Here is a 16918-nt window from a genome sequence, read left to right as displayed (position 1 = left end):
GTCGTATGGATGGAGCGAGCGTCGCGAGGGGCGCTGTTTGGCTGGCTTGGGTCTGGCTCTCGTTCAATGGTTTCCTTCCTGTAGGCATAGAGGAGGAAAGCTGTTGCGAGGCCTCTCCTTATAAAGATCTTCGACCTTCCTGCGTTTGTTTGAATCATCGTCCTTGTTCCAAGGTCAATAATCTCAGAATGTCGCCCAAACCGGTGATATTCATCCTCCACGGAGCCTGGCACGGACCGGCGCACTTCGAGCCGGTCAAGTCCAGATTCGAAGCGCTCGGATTCACCATGCTCTGTCCCCAACAACCCTCCACTGGAGCAGTGCCTCCAACCAGAACCTTGTACGATGACGCAGCTCACGTCCGTGCGGAGTTGGAGCAATTGGTCGAGCAAGGCAAAGAGGTCTTGTTGGTGATGCATTCGTACGGCGGTATGGTAGGGACACAAGCGGCCGCCGGGCTGGGCAAGGCTGAGAGGATGAAAGGAGCGCAAAAAGGCGGCATAGTCCGATTGTTTTATGCTTGTGCCTTTCTTTTGCCCGTGGGAAAGTCCCTCGTCGCTGGGCTCGGTGGTCTGCCGCCGTGGGTCAAAGAAGAGGCAAGCCGGAAAACCAGGCTCTTCAGTCTCGTTCGAGAGTGTGCTAACTCGAGATCTCGGGTTTCCAGGAAGATGGCAGCACCAACGCAACCAACCCCGAGCGGGTGTTCTATAACGATCTGCCAGCTGAAGAACAGAAGCTTTGGGTGTCGAAGCTCAAACATCATAGCATCATCGCCACCAAAACTCCGCTCACCCAGGTCGCGTATACCAGCATTCCAGTGACGTACCTCTACTGCGAAGAGGACCAAGCTCTCCCGCTCCCCACGCAGGAGATGATGGTGAGGCAGTCAGGTTTGGAGGACGTGCAGGAATTAAGGTGTGGAGCTGGGCATTCACCTTTCCTCAGCGAGCCCGATCTGTTTGTAGAGAGCATCATCATGTCGATAAATGCTTGATGCAGACACTGCGGACAGCAGCTCAAATGAGCATTCCCACGCAGACGTGAAGACTACTCGAAGAGGCTCGAGGTCGATACATCTTGAACCGAAAGTCCACGGTAGCCAGGCTCTGTTTTCAAATGGAGTGGGAGTGTGGGAAATTGATCTGCTGGAGGAGTATCGTGACTTGGTTGTGTAAATACAGAGCCTTGCTGCACCACGTCTGCTAGGGACAAGGTCACCTCTGTCCATAGCATTGCCACAGGCTCCGCGAATATGTGGTCCCACCACAGATATGTAGCCATGAGACTGGTATAAGCACCCCACTCGATAATATACGGCCAACGGAGGACGTATTCTTGCATCTTTCGAACAAAATATCCCTTGTGGGGTGTGTTTAGCGCAGCAAGACCTCCCATCATTAGAGCCCACAGGACCAGACAGGTGTAATCCTCCGCTGTGGTGCCTGGGACAATATAAGCAGTTTCTTCAGCCTCAAATACTTCGAAAGATTCCATGGCAAGGCGAAGCTCTCCAGCCAGCCGAGGTCTGACACCGGTCGTGGGTGGTAAGGGAAGCAGTACCAAGTCGCTGTAGATGAGGCCAGCCACGCGGCATAGATTCCACAAGTAGTCGGTCTTTTGGGGATCCATAGTTATCCTTGGCCCGAGACTTGCTAGCCTGTGGTGAGTTTGATTCGCCGCATTGACTATATCGGCCATGATGGGCGGGTTTGGGCGGCGTTGTACGTAGTGGTCAAGAGCGACAGTGACCTCGCCTGCGGCTCTCAAGGCATTTGCCAGATCCATAGCTATTGGATCTATCTGTCTGAAGCCGGTGCCGATCACCATTGACATCATGACAGCTTCATGGTCAGGCTGATACTTCGGTCCATGGAGAATCGACGTGGTTGGAAGCACCCAGGGAAAAGAAGGACTCATATTGAGCCTCGAGCTGACCATCAGGTCGGCGCTAATATCCACATCAGCTAGAGACTCGACAAAAATGGTTGAAAATCCGACTGACAATTGAAGAACATTCTTGAGTCCATATTCTTGCAAAGCGTCCATCCCACCGCGGCTGACGACAAGTTCCATAAGAGCTTGGATCATAGAAGGCATCAGTGTAAGGCTCGCATAGAGGTGTAGATTCCAAGCAGTCGCCAAAGGAGATGGTGGAACCACTTCTCCAGATTGAGCCGAGGTGGGATTGGGATCGGTCAGGAACGCCGCCATGATCAGTGCCATGATCAATGAATCGGATGCCGGACCTTTAAGGTTCTGAAGCTCCTTCGTCACCAGAGCTAACCCGCGTGCTTGGTGTTTCATTCGTAGAACCTCGATCTTGTGGGGGAGGCGCTCATTGTCGGCGCCTGCGCGAGCGAGGTTTGCTGCACAAGCAACTTGCAGGTGGTACATCAATGGCCATTCTTGACCGATCCGTCTCCAGGATATTTTGACCTCGGACACACTGTTCACCGCGTGGACGGTTATGATCTTCGGGTGTATACTTTCGTAGGCTTTCAAGATCCCGGGACATCAGTCCTAGTGAACGACCAACAGGACGAACATCAACTCACCGTAGTCAAGAATCGATTGCAGATATTTCGGCAATACCGTATGAGGGTTCGATCCAAAGGGGTCGACCTTGTCCTGCCCAAGATATGAAAGCGGGCTGATCTTGAATCCAGCTACTTGGACTTTGTCTTGTGCCTGCTTCGGAGTGTTGTCCTTGGGAGAGCCTGAGCTCTCGATAATCCATTTGACGACGGTCTGCCCACGCTTTGCCTTTCTCCTCGAATGTGTGACTCGAGCGGCATGGGCACGTGCTCGGGATTTTTCCAACGACTTTCGAGCCACGGCATTCGAAGGATCTTGAAACGCCACGAAATGAAACGTATCCTTTTCCTCTTTCCGAGCAGACATGGCGATATGTGACGAATGTAGCAGGCTCGATAAATCTGTGACAAACGTGTCAAAATAGCCTGTCGAGTAGCAGCAGAAACGTCAATCCAGACAGGTGAAGAGGCGTCGAGGTGGTTGCTCTAGTTATCTGGGAAAACGCACGGGCCAGGTCAGCCGCTTGTCGCTACCGTGAGCCGTCTGTCAGGGCCTGAATGTGAGAGACTACTCTTCGATTATTGTCTCTCATCCCGTATGAGTTTCTCTGCCGACAATACAGCAACACGCTGAGAAGATGGCGAGAGGCTTCGAGGTGGGTAGTACAGTTCCTGGAAGTAGAAGCAGGAGATAAGTAAGCTGTCGTCGTAGCAAAGGTGGGCATTTCTGGGTGGCCGTCGGGTGGCTGAAGCACCCATCCACACTTAGTCATCTTGGCTGCTAAACGGAAACAGAAATTGGTGTTTAAAGGAACCTGGAAGGCGATGATGACAAGGACCAGTGTGGAAAGCCAAGATGAGTGAAAACTGCTCGCGACTCCCCCGGGATTGGCACCGGGGTGATGCCGCCCTGTGCTCACCCCCGGCTCGCGCGTGCTGAGGGCCGGAGTTCTTCTACTCGACTGTCCTGGATGCGGCCTCCCTGGAATTAAAATGGCTGAAGATCACTTCCAACGACCAATGAGCACGGCCATATCCCTCGAGATTCACTTGTTTCGGAGGCAGGCAAATGGATCATGGTTGAGAGGAGTGAAGACTTTCCGGCGGACGATGGCTCGAAGCAGTCCATGAACGTGGACTTTAAATGAGCGAAACAAGGCAAGACTACCTAGATTTTACAAAGCCTTCCGTCTCCATCGACGGTGAACTCATCAGACCCGACCGCCCATTGGCCATACATGATGTAGTTGGGATCGTATCTGTGCTTGATGTGCAGCAGGCGGGCATAGTTGGGCCCGTACAGCGCATCCTTCCAATCTCCCTGGTATGTCGGGTCCAGCTCATTGACATGGCACGAATTGGGGGTCAATGCTTCGTTTCTTGGGATGAATTCGGTGACCAGCTTCTTCCGCAGGGCTTCGTCAATCTCGGGCTCCTCCCAGTGGTAGCCTCCGGAAAGCTCGGGCTGCGGGTTGCAATAGGCGCCAGCGTCACGCCAGGCAGGATGGATAGAATTGGGCGGATGGGGACCGCGCGGCGAGCCGGCCTTGTCGTTGACGTCGAAGAAGCTGCAGCCCCAGAACCATTTGCCGTCGCGGGCCACGTCTTGGAAAAAGTCGACGAGGGCGTTTCGTTGCGCCGTGTCCGCCAACACCGATCGCGGAATCAGGCGGCTGGAGATGATGGGCCACTTGGGGCAGATGGCGCCGTAGGGAAGAGGGCCGTACGTGGAGAGATAGGCGTCGAGGTAGTTCGTGTAGTTGACGGTGGTCAGCTCGTAGCCGAGACCCAGCCGATCGAGTTCCGGGAGAAACGGGCGCAGCAGAGCGTCGATGGCTGTCGTGTCTTGGTCGGGCATGATGAAGGCAAAGACCCAGAAGATGGTCTTGGTGATGCCGAAGTGGAAGAGGTTTCGTGTTCCATCAACGTGGCGTGGCAAGTGTTCAATCCAAGTCCGGGCGGCGTCCCAGATGGCCTCGGAGTTCTCACTTTGCACCATCAGCTGTCCGCCGGCGATGGGGCCATCGCGAAACACCTTGATAACGACGCTGAGAACAACTCCGTATGTGCCTCCTCCGCCGCCCGTGAGCGCCCAATACAGGTCCGGGTTCTGTTCCGGAGAAGCGCTGACATGCTCCCCAGTAGGGGTGACCACCTCCCATTCAAGGACATTGTCTGCCGGCATGCCATGGGCCGATATCAGCTGTCCTTGTCCGCCACCTTGAAGATAGCCGCCCACGACGCCCGTCAGTCCGCACGATGCAAGGTCGGCGCGGTATCCCGCCCGGGCGAGCAATTCGTTGGTCTCGCCAGAGATGACGCCCGCTCCCATCCTGAGCGCCGGGCCAGAGTAAGACGGACTCGTGTACTCGGGAATAATCTCCTGGGTCTTGAGATTGTATACCCACAGGCCTAAAGAGCCTTGACCTGAGGACTTTCCCAGGTAGCTTTTCAGATCGGGTTGGCATGGGTTAGAACTTCGTCGAGGCAGGAGAGGCAAGGGATGGAATGGGACTCACTCGAGACCGGTGTTCATGACAGAAAGGCGGACATTCTTCTCCGTGGCGAATTTCAAGCCTGCCTGCACGTCGGCCACTCCGGTCACGTTGATCGAGTACACAGGGCGGTTCCCCAGCTCACACGGGACTTCTGGCGCGGTGAACGGCGTGCAGCTTTGATTCTGGAAGTACGGGTGCCACATCTCGCCGGGCTGAGGGAATCTAGGACCATGGCATGCAACAATCAGTGGAAAGGCACCGCACTCATGACCAGACGCGACAGGGTCAAAGGAGGACTTGGGGCCTCACGAACAAAGTTTCCGCACTGGCATCTCGCCAGTCTCGAGCCAGCTTCTCGCAAGCCTCCTTGTCGTAGGCGGCAAAAGTGCCGGCCGTGTGGCACACAGCCGCCACAGGCACGTTCTTGATCAATCGACCTCCCACCGTGGCATTGAGGGCGTCCCAGTCCGTGGCATTGGGCCACCCTGCGTCGCCGGGAATGTACCTACATATGCCACGAGGCGCGAGAGCACCCATCATGGCGGCCCACGCCATTGAAAACGGCAGCACGAGCTGAGACGCCATGGTGGAGAACTGTCCAAGCAGGAAGCTCTCCTGGCAATGGGTCGATCGATGTAGAGCACCGTTTCGTCTGCTAGATCTACCGTAATGTGTGATGATCAGGGACAGAGGGGCCTTCCAACGTAATTTTCGGGCGAGATTTCTGTCTTCATATCATGATGGTCTTAATATGATTTATCAGTCTGTCTTTTTGTGGCGCTCCGCAGGTCTCGTCCTGTGGTCAGGAAATCAGGAGGTGCCGTCGGCAGTAGGATCACCCAAGGCCATCCATCAATGGAAATCAGGACGGTTCGACTGGGGGAATTACCAAGAGGACCGCCGGGCCCTTGAGGGGATCGTACCTGGACTTTGGAAATGGCCAGAAACCCTGTGCCGTCCGACCCCGCCCGGGGGAGTCTTCGGGGTCCCGAGTGGAATGGTGAGCACCAGGCACGCTGTCCTTGTACCGCCCATCATCGGGGCGGAGAGAATGGGTGAGTCCTTGGTCGCTCATTCTTGGTTGCGTGCCTCGCGGAAGTGGCTTTGCGCGTGAGCTACTCGGCGTCTCCATGGTTTATACATGCGGACAGTCAAATAGCTGATGTGGGTAGGAGTCGAGTTTATTATATCATGCTATGTTACGGCCACCAAGGTTCACAAAGAGTAACACGATTCTTGATACTTCGGCCCTCTGTTCTGAAAAGATCGAGGTCCAGCAAAGGCTCGTTTCTAATGCTTCAGACATGTCGTTGCCAAATGGAGCAACACCACGGCCAGACCTCAACATTCCCCCCAGTGGCAGCGTTTGCCAGCTCTCCATCATCGACACAACATGTAACATAGTCTGCACCACATCGCGCACCGTCGAGCCTAACATCCCCGGCCATGACTGGATCAATTTCCCGACCTTTTCATTCTACATCAAGCACGAGGCGTCTGGCCGCGAAGTGCTCTTCGATCTGGGCATGCGCAAGGACTGGCAGAATGCGGTGCCTCACATCCGCGAGACGGTCAGCAAGAACGTCGACGGCCTCGACATTGCCAAGGACGTGCATGACATTTTGACCGAGGGAGGCGTCGACCTGACCCACGTTGAAGGGTTCATCATGAGCCACTGGCACTGGGATCACTGCGGCAATCCGGCCGCATTGCCCAAGTCTGTCAAGATCATCGTCGGCCCTGGATTCAAAGACGCCTTCATGCCAGGCTGGCCGGCGAATCCCACGTCGCCGTTCCATGAAGCCGACTTCGATGGCCGCGAGGTGAGGGAGCTGTCGTTCTCCGACGACTTCAAGATCGGTCGGTACCAGGCACACGACTACTTCGAAGACGGGTCTCTGTACATCCTCAACGTGCCCGGTCATGCGATAGGACACATCGGGGCTCTGGTGCGAACAACTCCCGAGACCCTCGTCTACCTCGGCGGCGATGTTTGTCATCACAGCGGTGTGATCCGGCCCACGCGCTATACTCCCATGCCCGACTTCATTCCCGAGGAGACAAAGTTCACGAACAAGCTTATCTCCCATCCCTGTCCGTGCTCAGCATTCTTGTCGTCTCATCCCGAAAAGGAGAACGGTCGAACGGTAATGGCACCTCCCCGACCTGAGATCAATGATGGACCGTGTTGCTGACTGTACCTCTTGGGGTTTTCTCTCTAGGTTCCGTTTTTCAGGGCTTCGACTGCACCGAATTCATTCTTCATAGATCCCGCTACAGCTCAGGACTCGATCGAAGCTCTCATCGAGTACGACGCCGACCCCAACGTCTTGGTCTGTCTCGCGCATGATCCGACCGAGCTGGCTACATTTGACTTCTTTCCCCATGGCACGTTGAATGACTGGAAGAAAAAGGGATGGAAGCAAGCGGCTCACTGGGGTTTCTTGGAAGAGTTGCCGTATTATGGTAAAATCATTCAGCCATTGCTCGTGGATGGCCTCTATGACGGTGGCCGGAAGCTTCGAGATTTGGAATTTTCTGAGTCGTGGATTCTTCCACCGCTGCAATCATGACGAATGAGAGCGCTTGGAACGTCGATCGCAATGCGAGGGTCTGGCTCGAAGCCGCGTACTAGTATTGCGTTCAGGCTGTTGGGGAGACAATGGCTGCTCGCACTGAGTCTCTAGCACTGGGGTGGCGGTGTGACTACCTACCTAGTCGAGAATCAAGGAGAGATAAACCCACCTGATCATTAGAGGTGACTCCGCATCAAGGCCTACATCCTTTCGTCGGCCGGAGCGAAGTTTATAGGCGCACGGTGCCCTCAGGGGATGGCCTTCGGATATGGTAGGGTTCTTGGCTCGACGTCTGTTGCTGGAGAACCTGAGCGAAGCTGGTGATATATGCGCAAGCACCTCCCCTGCGCGATGTTCAGTGGCCACCTCGATGCTGCCATCATGATACGGGAGCCTTCCTGAATAAGTCGAGCGATCCCTTGCACGCCTTGAAGGCTGCCCACTCCTGCGAGACAAGGAACCATCTGCTGACCATTTCGTATCCAAGCCTCCACCGCCTCCCTGGTAAGACCTTGGTCAAGGCGGATGCTGGAACTTAAACCATGTCCCGAGGGATGTTCCGTTTGGTCTTTGTGCCCGCCCAACGATAGGCTTGATTGAGCCGTAGCGGTATAGATCCACAAGGCCTGGCATGATATAAGCATCATCCGCCCTTCGTAATGATAGTGGAGGTTCGAACGGCGAATGTGGGCAAACAGTCGACTAGCATGCAAAGCCACTTGGCGAACCTCTTCGCCGTGCTGCTGTGCCCAGACCTTGAGGCGGGCTTCACAGTGCGCAATGTCCGTGCTGGTGACGCGATAGCCGCAGTAGCAATAAAGCTCTCCGAGCGGGATTCTCAGGAGAATTCCGACGGCGTGATAGTGGAGTAAAATTGCGGACTTCAACGAAGACAGCCGGGGAACCTCTTCATCGGCCGGGCACAGGACCCGCAGATATTCCATGGCCTTGTGAATGGTTGGGAAAGTCTCCGCTCTTGTATATGACACGGGAGCTGGCTGAGTCTTAGACTGTGCGAAGTACGGCAGCAGGTGGCACCCCTCGTCGAGAACACGTCGAACCTCCGCGGCATTCCTGAAGACTCCAAGAATCAATACTAGGATGGCATAATCACCAAGGCCTTGCTGGCGGACGTGCGTGCGGTAGAGGTTGTTTAATTCTTCGCGAATGCTTAGCGGCAGATAGGGTCCTGTAGGAAGCTTAGTCCAGATACGCAAGCCACTTTGTTCAAGAAGGATTACTATTCTGTTTGTAGCATTCAACCCACGAGGACGCTGTCGGCGCGTGCCACAGACTTTCATGGCAAGGCAGTCGCACCTGAAGGAGCTTCATCGGTACAAGAGGCGGCAGGTCAAAGAATAGAAGAGCCTGACTGTCGACAACCTGGAACCAAGTTCAGTCTGGTTGGCGAAATCCAAACGGCCCACAAGATAAGCATAACTCCTACTCACCCACAAGGTGTATGCCAGCCTGCGCATGCTTTCTCTCCGCAGCCAAATTTTCCAAGCGTCCTCGGCAGATTGCTTATTGTTCTCCAAAGGCGCTGGACGTCTCATTTCATGGAAGCAGTTGACTTGACGACAGATCGACGTGACGATACTTCGCACGGACTGGGCATACTGGAAAAGCCGCATGTCTTTCGAAAATTGCATGCCAATTTGATTCAGGAGTCCCGCCTGAGCCAGCCAAGGCTCGCAAAAGGAGCTGTAATCTTCTTCGATCTGTGATGCAAGACGAGAAAATTATTCAAAGAAATCAAAAAAGTGGTAGAGATGCATACCGTAGCAAGAAAGGCTCGACGCAGGAATTCCTGCATGATATCGCCGCATTCCACAGCTGCGGGATCCCGTGCAAAACGAATGCCGATGGAGATTGTGGCGAGGACCAGAAGCCATGGTGTTGTCGAGGGGTTGAAAGTGGGCTGGTGGAGGAAGGGGAACAGTGGGTTGAATTCTTCGAAGTAGAGCTGCATGAAAGCATTGCACGCAGCCAGGGATGGGAACGCGCCGCCTGCAAATTGTATGTAAGAGCACTGGGTGGCGTTGAGTTGCTGGAAGGCGGCAACAATCTGATCATAGACCTCCTGTGTGAGAGAGGGAACGTGACGGAGGTTCTCTGGCTCCCACGTCGAGTCATCGCTCTGTGAAGACAATGAAAGGGGGAAGTCTCCGATGACCGGCGGGATGTGAGCCTTCTCCAGCGTATGGCCGTGGGATCCTTGCTTGTCCTTGCTGTGCAGGTGGCGTCGATTGGCAAATACTTTTCGAACATAGTCGTCGTAAGTAAGACCTTGTCCTTCGCATGGCTCTGGGCTAGCTCTGGCATCGAGAAAGCTCGGAGCAGGCGGACTTGCAATGTTCGCGCCAAGGTCGGGCTCTGATCCCGGTGTCTCATGCTGTGTAGACTGGGCAAGATCGATGGACCTGGCAAACCCAAAATTCAAACCGAGATCTTGGTAGAGAGCGTCAAAGGACGGGGAGACATCCCAATACTCCATATCTGGAGACATCATATCCATGCTAAATTGGTCGATTTCAGGGCCCTGGGTTGCCACCGCTTTGCTTGTCATGACACTCTCCTCCACAGGAACGGCGCTGGGCCGCTGCGAAGGATCACCGAAAGCCGAAAAGGACATGTCACTGAGGTAGTCTATCATCAGAGGCATCGGCTCAAAATTGTTGGCTTCTGCGGTGAACTGGGGCTGCGTCGTGGCATTGCGAGCCTCCAAGGTAGTGGAGGTGGAGACGACATCGCGTGTCTCGTCCTCGTAGTCCTGTTGCCAGACTGCTTCTGCATTGCCCGGCTGATGGTTCTGGAACACCCGGCAGGTGTTCTTGGGGTCCAAGCTTTGATTTCCCTCTGTGGCAGGCTGTGGCAATTGCAAAGAGGACAGAAGGATGGACATGTCTTTGCGATTCGGTTCTGGCGAAGAGGAAATGCGATACGAGCAGCCCAGATTCTTCTGGGCGCATCGATTGCAAGGCTTCTTGCCGTCGCAGCGCTGCTTAGATTGCGAGCACTTCCGGCAAGCATGCTGCACCCTTCGACTTGGAGTGTCCTTGTCACGATGCTTGTCATGCACGGCTCCATGACGCTGCAGAGTATCCCTAGCGAGGACCAGGCAGTCAGCAACGCTCAGCAAAGGACCGGTTCTGGCGGTGTTAATTAACCTTCTTGTAAATGTGCGTTCGCAAGAAGGACACGCAAATGGGCGTTCACCTAAATGAAGCATTCTGTGTCGAGAAAGATGCGCCGCACGCTGGAAGTGAGCGTCGCAGGAATTGCAAGTATAGCTCGGCATGGCCATAGACAATCCACTGAGCTGATTCCTAAGTTCTAGAGGTGGCAAGTCAAAACGTGAAGAACGACGAGTGCAAAAGCAGTGCACCGAAAGTTGTTTGCCTCTTCCCTCCAAGCACATAAAACGCGGGGTATCCAGCTAACTGCTTTGCTCAAACCCAAGATGGGATGATGTAGTGGTGTACAGCTGACCTGCCTCACAGGAAGAGGGTGGCGCACATCGGCCATTCATTCCAGACGAGGCTGGCACCTTCTAGGAGCATCCACCTGCAGGTACGAATGGCTGCAGTCGATCCGTCCGTATCCTCCGTTAGCGCACCATAGTTGAGGTTAGAGCTGCGCTGAATTACCCGCTCGGCTGGCCTTGTGTTGTACATTGCCCCGTCGGGATTTATACGAGCCCTCTGCTGAATAACTAGGTAACTTGCAAAAGTCTATGGTTTCTCGATACCCGGCACGGGAGGCATCAAATGGAAGTTTGCGGACGAAATGTCGGAATCTTCGTACGACGCCACCTCAACACGAGAGTATCAGACTACAAAGTACGAGATACGAGATCCAGAAGCCCCCCGCGGGGCAACACAAAGTACGAACGCATTTACCGCCGTAATGCCCTTGACGGCGAGGAACCAAGCAGGCCGGCGAGATCCAGGTGCCGACAACAACATCGAATAGATGCTTTACCAAATTTTGTTTTGGAAGCTTCTATCGTCTTTCGTCCCCAAACCTCATCAGCTACACCACCCATTTCCGGGCGACTCAGCGCTACCACACTACGACAGAAAGCACGAAGCCAGAATAGTGTCTCTACTAACTGACACCTCATCTGAACCAGAAGATGTCTCTCCTAGCCCTTGCAACTTCTATCGCTCACTTTGGCATTTCTATAGGCCACACCGTACGTGGAAACTGACCACCTATACAACAATTGGTCGCCCAGTCATATAGTGGAAGGACGGCTCAACTGACGTACAACCTCAGATGCTCGGCCTTGAGCTTTTCGCACGTCCAGTCTGGTCACCACTGCCTGTCCTCGAATTCGCATACTCCCAAGCAGGCTGGTACCAAGGCTCAATCTCGTTCGCCATTTTCGGTAGGTCTGCGAATCGTGTCCGAAGAAATACATTCACTCGAACCAGCACAATGGTCACTTACCCAGATCTTTCCTAGGCATTTTCAACTATCAACTCTCTCGGCGGGATCCGTCGACGTGGACACTGTATGACCGGGCTATCACTACTCTGATCCTCATCCTCTATTGGGGAACCAGCCAATGGTATCTCAGACGTGGGGACAGCAAGACTGGAATCTTGATGGCTGTAGTCGGAGGCTTACAGAGTTTGACTGTGGTGCAGTAAGGTTGTATGAGTATGGTGGCAGCACCGCGTCAAGAGCAGGGTGAAAGAGAGACAAGAGTTAGTCGAAGGAATCTTGAAATCGATTCGTTTCATAGAATCCTTTTCTATATACGCTAGGCGGAATCAGTCCTGCTCAAACCCAGCATTCACCGTAAACAGCACACGCTGCCTGTCACGCTGCTCCTTCGCTACTTCATCACTCCGTAACCGCGTAGCCAGTCTGGGGAAGAGCTTCAGCGCGTTTGTACGACCAAACTTCTCCACGTCCCCATGGCTGATGGGTAATGTGTCGATCCATTCCGACGCCTCTGTGATGTTTGCATATGGCGTATCGACAGAGAAGAGAAGCCTGTCAATTCCGATCTCGCTCATGGCGTGGAGCAGCACAGGCGTAGAGAAATGTCCTGCGGACGTGATGAACACGTTGCTCTCCAGGTACTGCCGCACGGTCTTTTGGCTGCGAAGGCCTCGCCCGCGATCCCGCTTTTCCAACCAGTAGTCGAGGCGACTGAGATAAGCCAAAATACCCTCCCCTGCTGCCCTGTTAATACTAGCTCTACCATTGAACGGGCAAGGATTGGGAGCACAAGAACGAACCGAAATGGCCGACGGCAAGTTTCACTCCAGGAAACCGGTCAAATACGCCACTGGTACAAATCGCCAAAACATGGAAGCTTGTGTCTCGGATGAAACTGTACGTTGGTCCTAGCAGCCATGGTCTTGTTGCATACAGCCTCTGAATGTCATCGGGCAAGGGGGCCCGTGGGTGCAGATAGACTGGGACGTCCAATTTCTCGACTGTCGCCCAGAACACATCGTACCGAGGATCGTCGTAGAAGTATTCGCTGATTCGGCCGGTTGCCTGGTTGACATATTGCTGGCCGTCGTTTAAGTTGACCCCGACCATGCCGAGCTCGTTGATACATCTGGTCACTTCTGCAACAGCGTCCTCCGGATCGTGCATTGGAATCGCAGCCAAAGCGGCGAACCGGCACGGTGCTCTGTCGACAACATTGGCCAGATAGTCGTTGGCCCGTTTGGCGTAAGCGGCAGACTCTTTGGGGTCGGTGAGCCCTTGCGGTCCCGGCGTGTTCTGTGAGATGATTGCCAACTCGACGCCATTGGCGTTCATCTCCTTCAGTCGAGCGTCGTGAAGGTCGAGTAAGGCTTCTCTCAGACTGTCCACATTGCGGCAGGCGGGAAAGCCGTCCTTGTCATCATCGGGCATGGCAATATGCTCTTCGAATATGATTTTGCCCCGCATCGTTGCGTTTGGTGGTGGATGGTCAGTTGGGACAAGTGTTGATGTTCTGTTGATTTCTAAAACAAAGACCCCTACCTATTGGCTTTGGAGATCCAGAATATATTCGTCTTGCTGCTTACCTACTTGGTTTGGCTCATTGAACCGACTGTCGCCATCCTTCGGCCCCGCCCTCCAGCCCCGAGAGGGAGAAAATGGTCCGTCGGATGACCAGACTGGACTTCTGTGTAAGTTACACCGTTGCCTCCATTGGCTCCCAAAGGGTTGAAAAGGCGAGACTGATGGGTTTGGATATTTCTTCGCGGACTCATTGTCTCTCCATGAATCCTGACCATCAACGAGCGTATCAAAATGCCCTCTTTTGGTCCCGTGACTCGTTATCCATTATCTTCCGACGATCCAGCTCATCAATTTGAGGTGCATAACCCTGCAACAGGAGATGTCATCACCACGGTGCAGGGCGCGGGAGTGCTAGAAGTCGAAAGGGCTATAGCCACAGCGCAGAAAGCATACGAGGAGTGGCGGTGGGTGTCGCCCTCGCAGCGAGCCATATACCTGAATAAAGCTGCCGACCATCTTGCCGCCCACTTCGACGAGCTGGCCTACCTTCTGAGTGCAGAGAATGGCAAGCCTGTAGCGCAGGCACGCGACTATGACATCAACTTTTTGGTTTTGGTGTTTCGGTATTTCGGGTCGCTGATTGACAAGCTTCCTGGGGAGCTGTACGATAAGGGCGGAGTATATACATCTGTACTTCGTGAGTTTTCTCTGCCCGTTTAGGCCAACCCTGTACCCCCGTTTCTGTTGGTTCACGTTGGCCCATTAACGTCAATGGACAACGCTCGAAGCCACGAGATATCAAGTGGTCCCGAAATTGACTGCAAGTTACACAGGCGAACCATTTGGCGTTGTAGTCGGTATTCTCCCCTTCAATTGGCCACCTTTGCATGCGGGTGGAAAGGCAGCCCCAGCTATAGCGGCCGGGAACACCATCATCCTAAAACCTGGGGAGCAGGCTCCTCTGACGGTGCTCAGGGTCGTCGAGCTCCTGCAAGAGGTGCTGCCTCCTGGCGTGGTTCAGGCCATTCCAGCCCAAGGCATAGCAGTTCCGCAGGCGCTGATTTCCTCGCCTCATGTGAAGAAGGTCTCTTTCACCGGGTCGACGAGGGGTGGTGCTGGAGCGGCCGCCCTTGCTGCACAGTCTATAACTCCCATGGTACTCGAGCTGGGTGGTAAGAATGCTTTGATCGGTAAGTGACTGCGGGCCTCCACCTAAAGGGTGAAGTCCTTTCCCTCGTTGATCATTTCGACAAAGTTTTCTGTGCTAAGTCAATACCAGTGTTCGATGACGCAGACCTAGATCTTGCGGTCAGTTCTGCGATCGACGGGGGATTTTTTAACAAAGGAGAGGCTTGCACGGCATCTTCTAGGGTGCTTGCCCAGAAAGGAATTTACGACAAGTTCATCCGAAGACTTGGAGCAGCTGTTCGGAGGCTCAAAGTCGGTGATGGATCCAACCCACAGACACACATCGGTGGCCAGATAACCAAGCAGCACCAGCAAAGGGTCGAAGAATATATCCGTATTGGAGCTGAAGAAGGTGCCAAAATCTTTGCTCAGGCGCCGAAGCCGACGGACCCCAGATTGGCTAAGGGCTTCTACGTGCAGCCAACGTTGTTCACTGGTGTTACTCGCGACATGAGAATAGCAAAAGAAGAAGTCTTCGGTCCAGTGGTGGCTGTCATACAGTTTGAGACATACGAAGAGGCCATATCTATAACGAATGATTCGGATTATGGCCTGGTGGCTGCTGTCTTTACACAGGACCATACCAAAGCGCTAAGGGCCTCGAGGGAGATTGATGTCGGCATAGTCTACATTAACAACTTCAGCCGTTTGGTTCTCGGCACACCTTTTGGAGGAGCAAAGCAAAGTGGTTATGGACGAGAGCATTGCATCGAAACACTGCGCGATTACAGTCGAGCTAAGGCCGTACACGTCCCTTCAGGAATTGGACCAGTGCCACGATGGCGGGTGTTAGACGATATAACTGCAAATCTGTCCGACGAAGAGACTGGCGATACGGTTTAAGCTTGCTTGTTAGACGTTGAAGCAATCAGGAGAAGCCGGCAGGCGAGACTTATTGTGCGAGACTGGCAACCGAAAAGTAGAAGTCAAAGACGTGTCACAATTACTACTTTGCCTACGTGACTGGACTTGGGAAGCATAGTATAAACACAGACTCGGGGTAGGACCAGATGTTGTGCCCAAGGACAGTCTGGCAAATTCCTCTTCGTTGGTGAAGACAACTTCCGAAAATTCGAGGCCAAGAAGCATGAGACATGGGATCTTCACTACGCTGTTGGTCCAACCTAACACCCTACAGCAATTTCTCTCATTCACCCGCACGGGTACCAGGAGTTCCGAGTGGGTTTTGACAGCCCTTGTGATGTCAGTTAAGGCCTGCTACAGGTACAAGTCTTGAACAGAAGTTAAATCAAAGCAATTGAAAGCAGTATTTTCATTCTCGCAGCCCGCTTTCAAGCATTCTCACAGCCTTGATCCGGCCTAAAAGGTTCTCGCATATGCTAATTCTCCCTGAAAATGCCCGTCACCGAGCTTTGTCTCCTCCGACTCAAAGAAGGCAAAGAATGGACATCGTCGGAAGTACTCGATGGCCTGCGCAAGGCCAAGACGGTCTTGGAAAGGGTCACTGGCTCCGCATTTCACTTTCTTCGTTGTGAAGAACAGCCAGATACCTGTTATATGCACGGCGGCTGGGAAACAATCGACGACCATTGGAAGTTCGTGCCCAGCGAAGCGAACAAGGAATTGCAAGCAGCAATCAAGGACATCGCCATACCGGAATGGGCATTCCACATTGATATCGACCAAGCCAAGACCCCTCTTCCAGCGCAGTCAAAGGTTATCGCCCTCGGACGCTGGTATCCTAAAGAAGGAAAGATCGATGAGCTCGAAATGTTGTTTACTTCTGTGACTCCGACACTGGCGGCGGGGGTGGGAGGGGAGGACAAAATTACGCGCGGCCGGAGGTTGGACAAAGGATTCGACCCATCAATTGAGGGAGAGCCAAAGCCGGAGTACGTCGTGATGACAGGCTGGGAGAGCGTCCAAGCTCACCAGGATTTTGCGAAGAGGTTTGGAGAGTCCGAAACCGCGTCTCGGATTCAAAGCCTGGTCAATGGCGCGGACTTCTTCCACGCTACTGTGCTGGTATAGGCAGGGTTCATCGCGAAAAGAGCCATCGGCCAGCTTTGGGCGTGAGATGCTTTGGCTGATGCCTCAAGAAACTTGAAGTTGTTGCCTCTCGGTTGGTGTCTGACCAATCGAAGGGCTGCGGAGGGAAGAACTCAATCGGCCGAGAAGTCTT

At 53.9% G+C, this 16918-nt stretch overlaps 9 protein-coding genes across 9 annotated transcripts; 5 read left to right on the top strand and 4 right to left on the bottom strand.

The window, feature by feature from the left end:
* Positions 1-188: 188 nt before the first annotated feature.
* On the top strand, positions 189-994 carry Z520_11395 (uncharacterized protein; the record flags this gene model as incomplete). The annotated part of the gene is made up of 2 exons (XM_016781884.1): positions 189-584; positions 665-994. The coding sequence occupies 2 exons, from the start codon at positions 189-191 to the stop codon at positions 992-994; spliced, it is 726 nt and encodes a 241-aa protein (XP_016627042.1).
* A 53-nt stretch (positions 995-1047) lies between these two features.
* Z520_11394 (uncharacterized protein) lies at positions 1048-2901 on the bottom strand (the record flags this gene model as incomplete). Its single annotated transcript, XM_016781883.1, has 2 exons — positions 1048-2495; positions 2556-2901. The coding sequence occupies 2 exons, from the start codon at positions 2899-2901 to the stop codon at positions 1048-1050; spliced, it is 1794 nt and encodes a 597-aa protein (XP_016627041.1).
* Positions 2902-3702: 801 nt separating this feature from the next.
* Positions 3703-5617, bottom strand: Z520_11393 (uncharacterized protein; the record flags this gene model as incomplete). Its single annotated transcript, XM_016781882.1, has 3 exons — positions 3703-4981; positions 5054-5254; positions 5346-5617. 3 exons carry the CDS (start codon positions 5615-5617, stop codon positions 3703-3705), a joined length of 1752 nt encoding a protein of 583 aa, XP_016627040.1.
* Positions 5618-6336: 719 nt separating this feature from the next.
* Z520_11392 (uncharacterized protein) lies at positions 6337-7605 on the top strand (the record flags this gene model as incomplete). The annotated part of the gene is made up of 2 exons (XM_016781881.1): positions 6337-7179; positions 7255-7605. 2 exons carry the CDS (start codon positions 6337-6339, stop codon positions 7603-7605), a joined length of 1194 nt encoding a protein of 397 aa, XP_016627039.1.
* Positions 7606-7856: 251 nt separating this feature from the next.
* On the bottom strand, positions 7857-10909 carry Z520_11391 (uncharacterized protein; the record flags this gene model as incomplete). Its single annotated transcript, XM_016781880.1, has 4 exons — positions 7857-8797; positions 8850-8991; positions 9060-9329; positions 9389-10909. The coding sequence occupies 4 exons, from the start codon at positions 10907-10909 to the stop codon at positions 7857-7859; spliced, it is 2874 nt and encodes a 957-aa protein (XP_016627038.1).
* Positions 10910-11746: 837 nt separating this feature from the next.
* On the top strand, positions 11747-12266 carry Z520_11390 (uncharacterized protein; the record flags this gene model as incomplete). Its single annotated transcript, XM_016781879.1, has 3 exons — positions 11747-11806; positions 11890-12001; positions 12079-12266. The coding sequence occupies 3 exons, from the start codon at positions 11747-11749 to the stop codon at positions 12264-12266; spliced, it is 360 nt and encodes a 119-aa protein (XP_016627037.1).
* Positions 12267-12389: 123 nt separating this feature from the next.
* Z520_11389 (uncharacterized protein) lies at positions 12390-13530 on the bottom strand (the record flags this gene model as incomplete). Its single annotated transcript, XM_016781878.1, has 2 exons — positions 12390-12799; positions 12864-13530. 2 exons carry the CDS (start codon positions 13528-13530, stop codon positions 12390-12392), a joined length of 1077 nt encoding a protein of 358 aa, XP_016627036.1.
* Positions 13531-13878: 348 nt separating this feature from the next.
* On the top strand, positions 13879-15618 carry Z520_11388 (uncharacterized protein; the record flags this gene model as incomplete). The annotated part of the gene is made up of 3 exons (XM_016781877.1): positions 13879-14284; positions 14421-14777; positions 14867-15618. The coding sequence occupies 3 exons, from the start codon at positions 13879-13881 to the stop codon at positions 15616-15618; spliced, it is 1515 nt and encodes a 504-aa protein (XP_016627035.1).
* Positions 15619-16131: 513 nt separating this feature from the next.
* Z520_11387 (uncharacterized protein) lies at positions 16132-16767 on the top strand (the record flags this gene model as incomplete). The annotated part of the gene is made up of 1 exon (XM_016781876.1): positions 16132-16767. The coding sequence occupies one exon, from the start codon at positions 16132-16134 to the stop codon at positions 16765-16767; it is 636 nt and encodes a 211-aa protein (XP_016627034.1).
* Positions 16768-16918: the final 151 nt, after the last annotated feature.

Source organism: Fonsecaea multimorphosa (assembly GCF_000836435.1).
Source record: "Fonsecaea multimorphosa CBS 102226 unplaced genomic scaffold supercont1.38, whole genome shotgun sequence".
In the NCBI taxonomy this organism is placed as follows: Eukaryota; Fungi; Ascomycota; class Eurotiomycetes; order Chaetothyriales; family Herpotrichiellaceae; genus Fonsecaea; species Fonsecaea multimorphosa.
The sequence above is the reverse complement of the archived record's forward strand: the minus strand, read 5'-3'. Positions and strand labels throughout refer to the sequence as shown.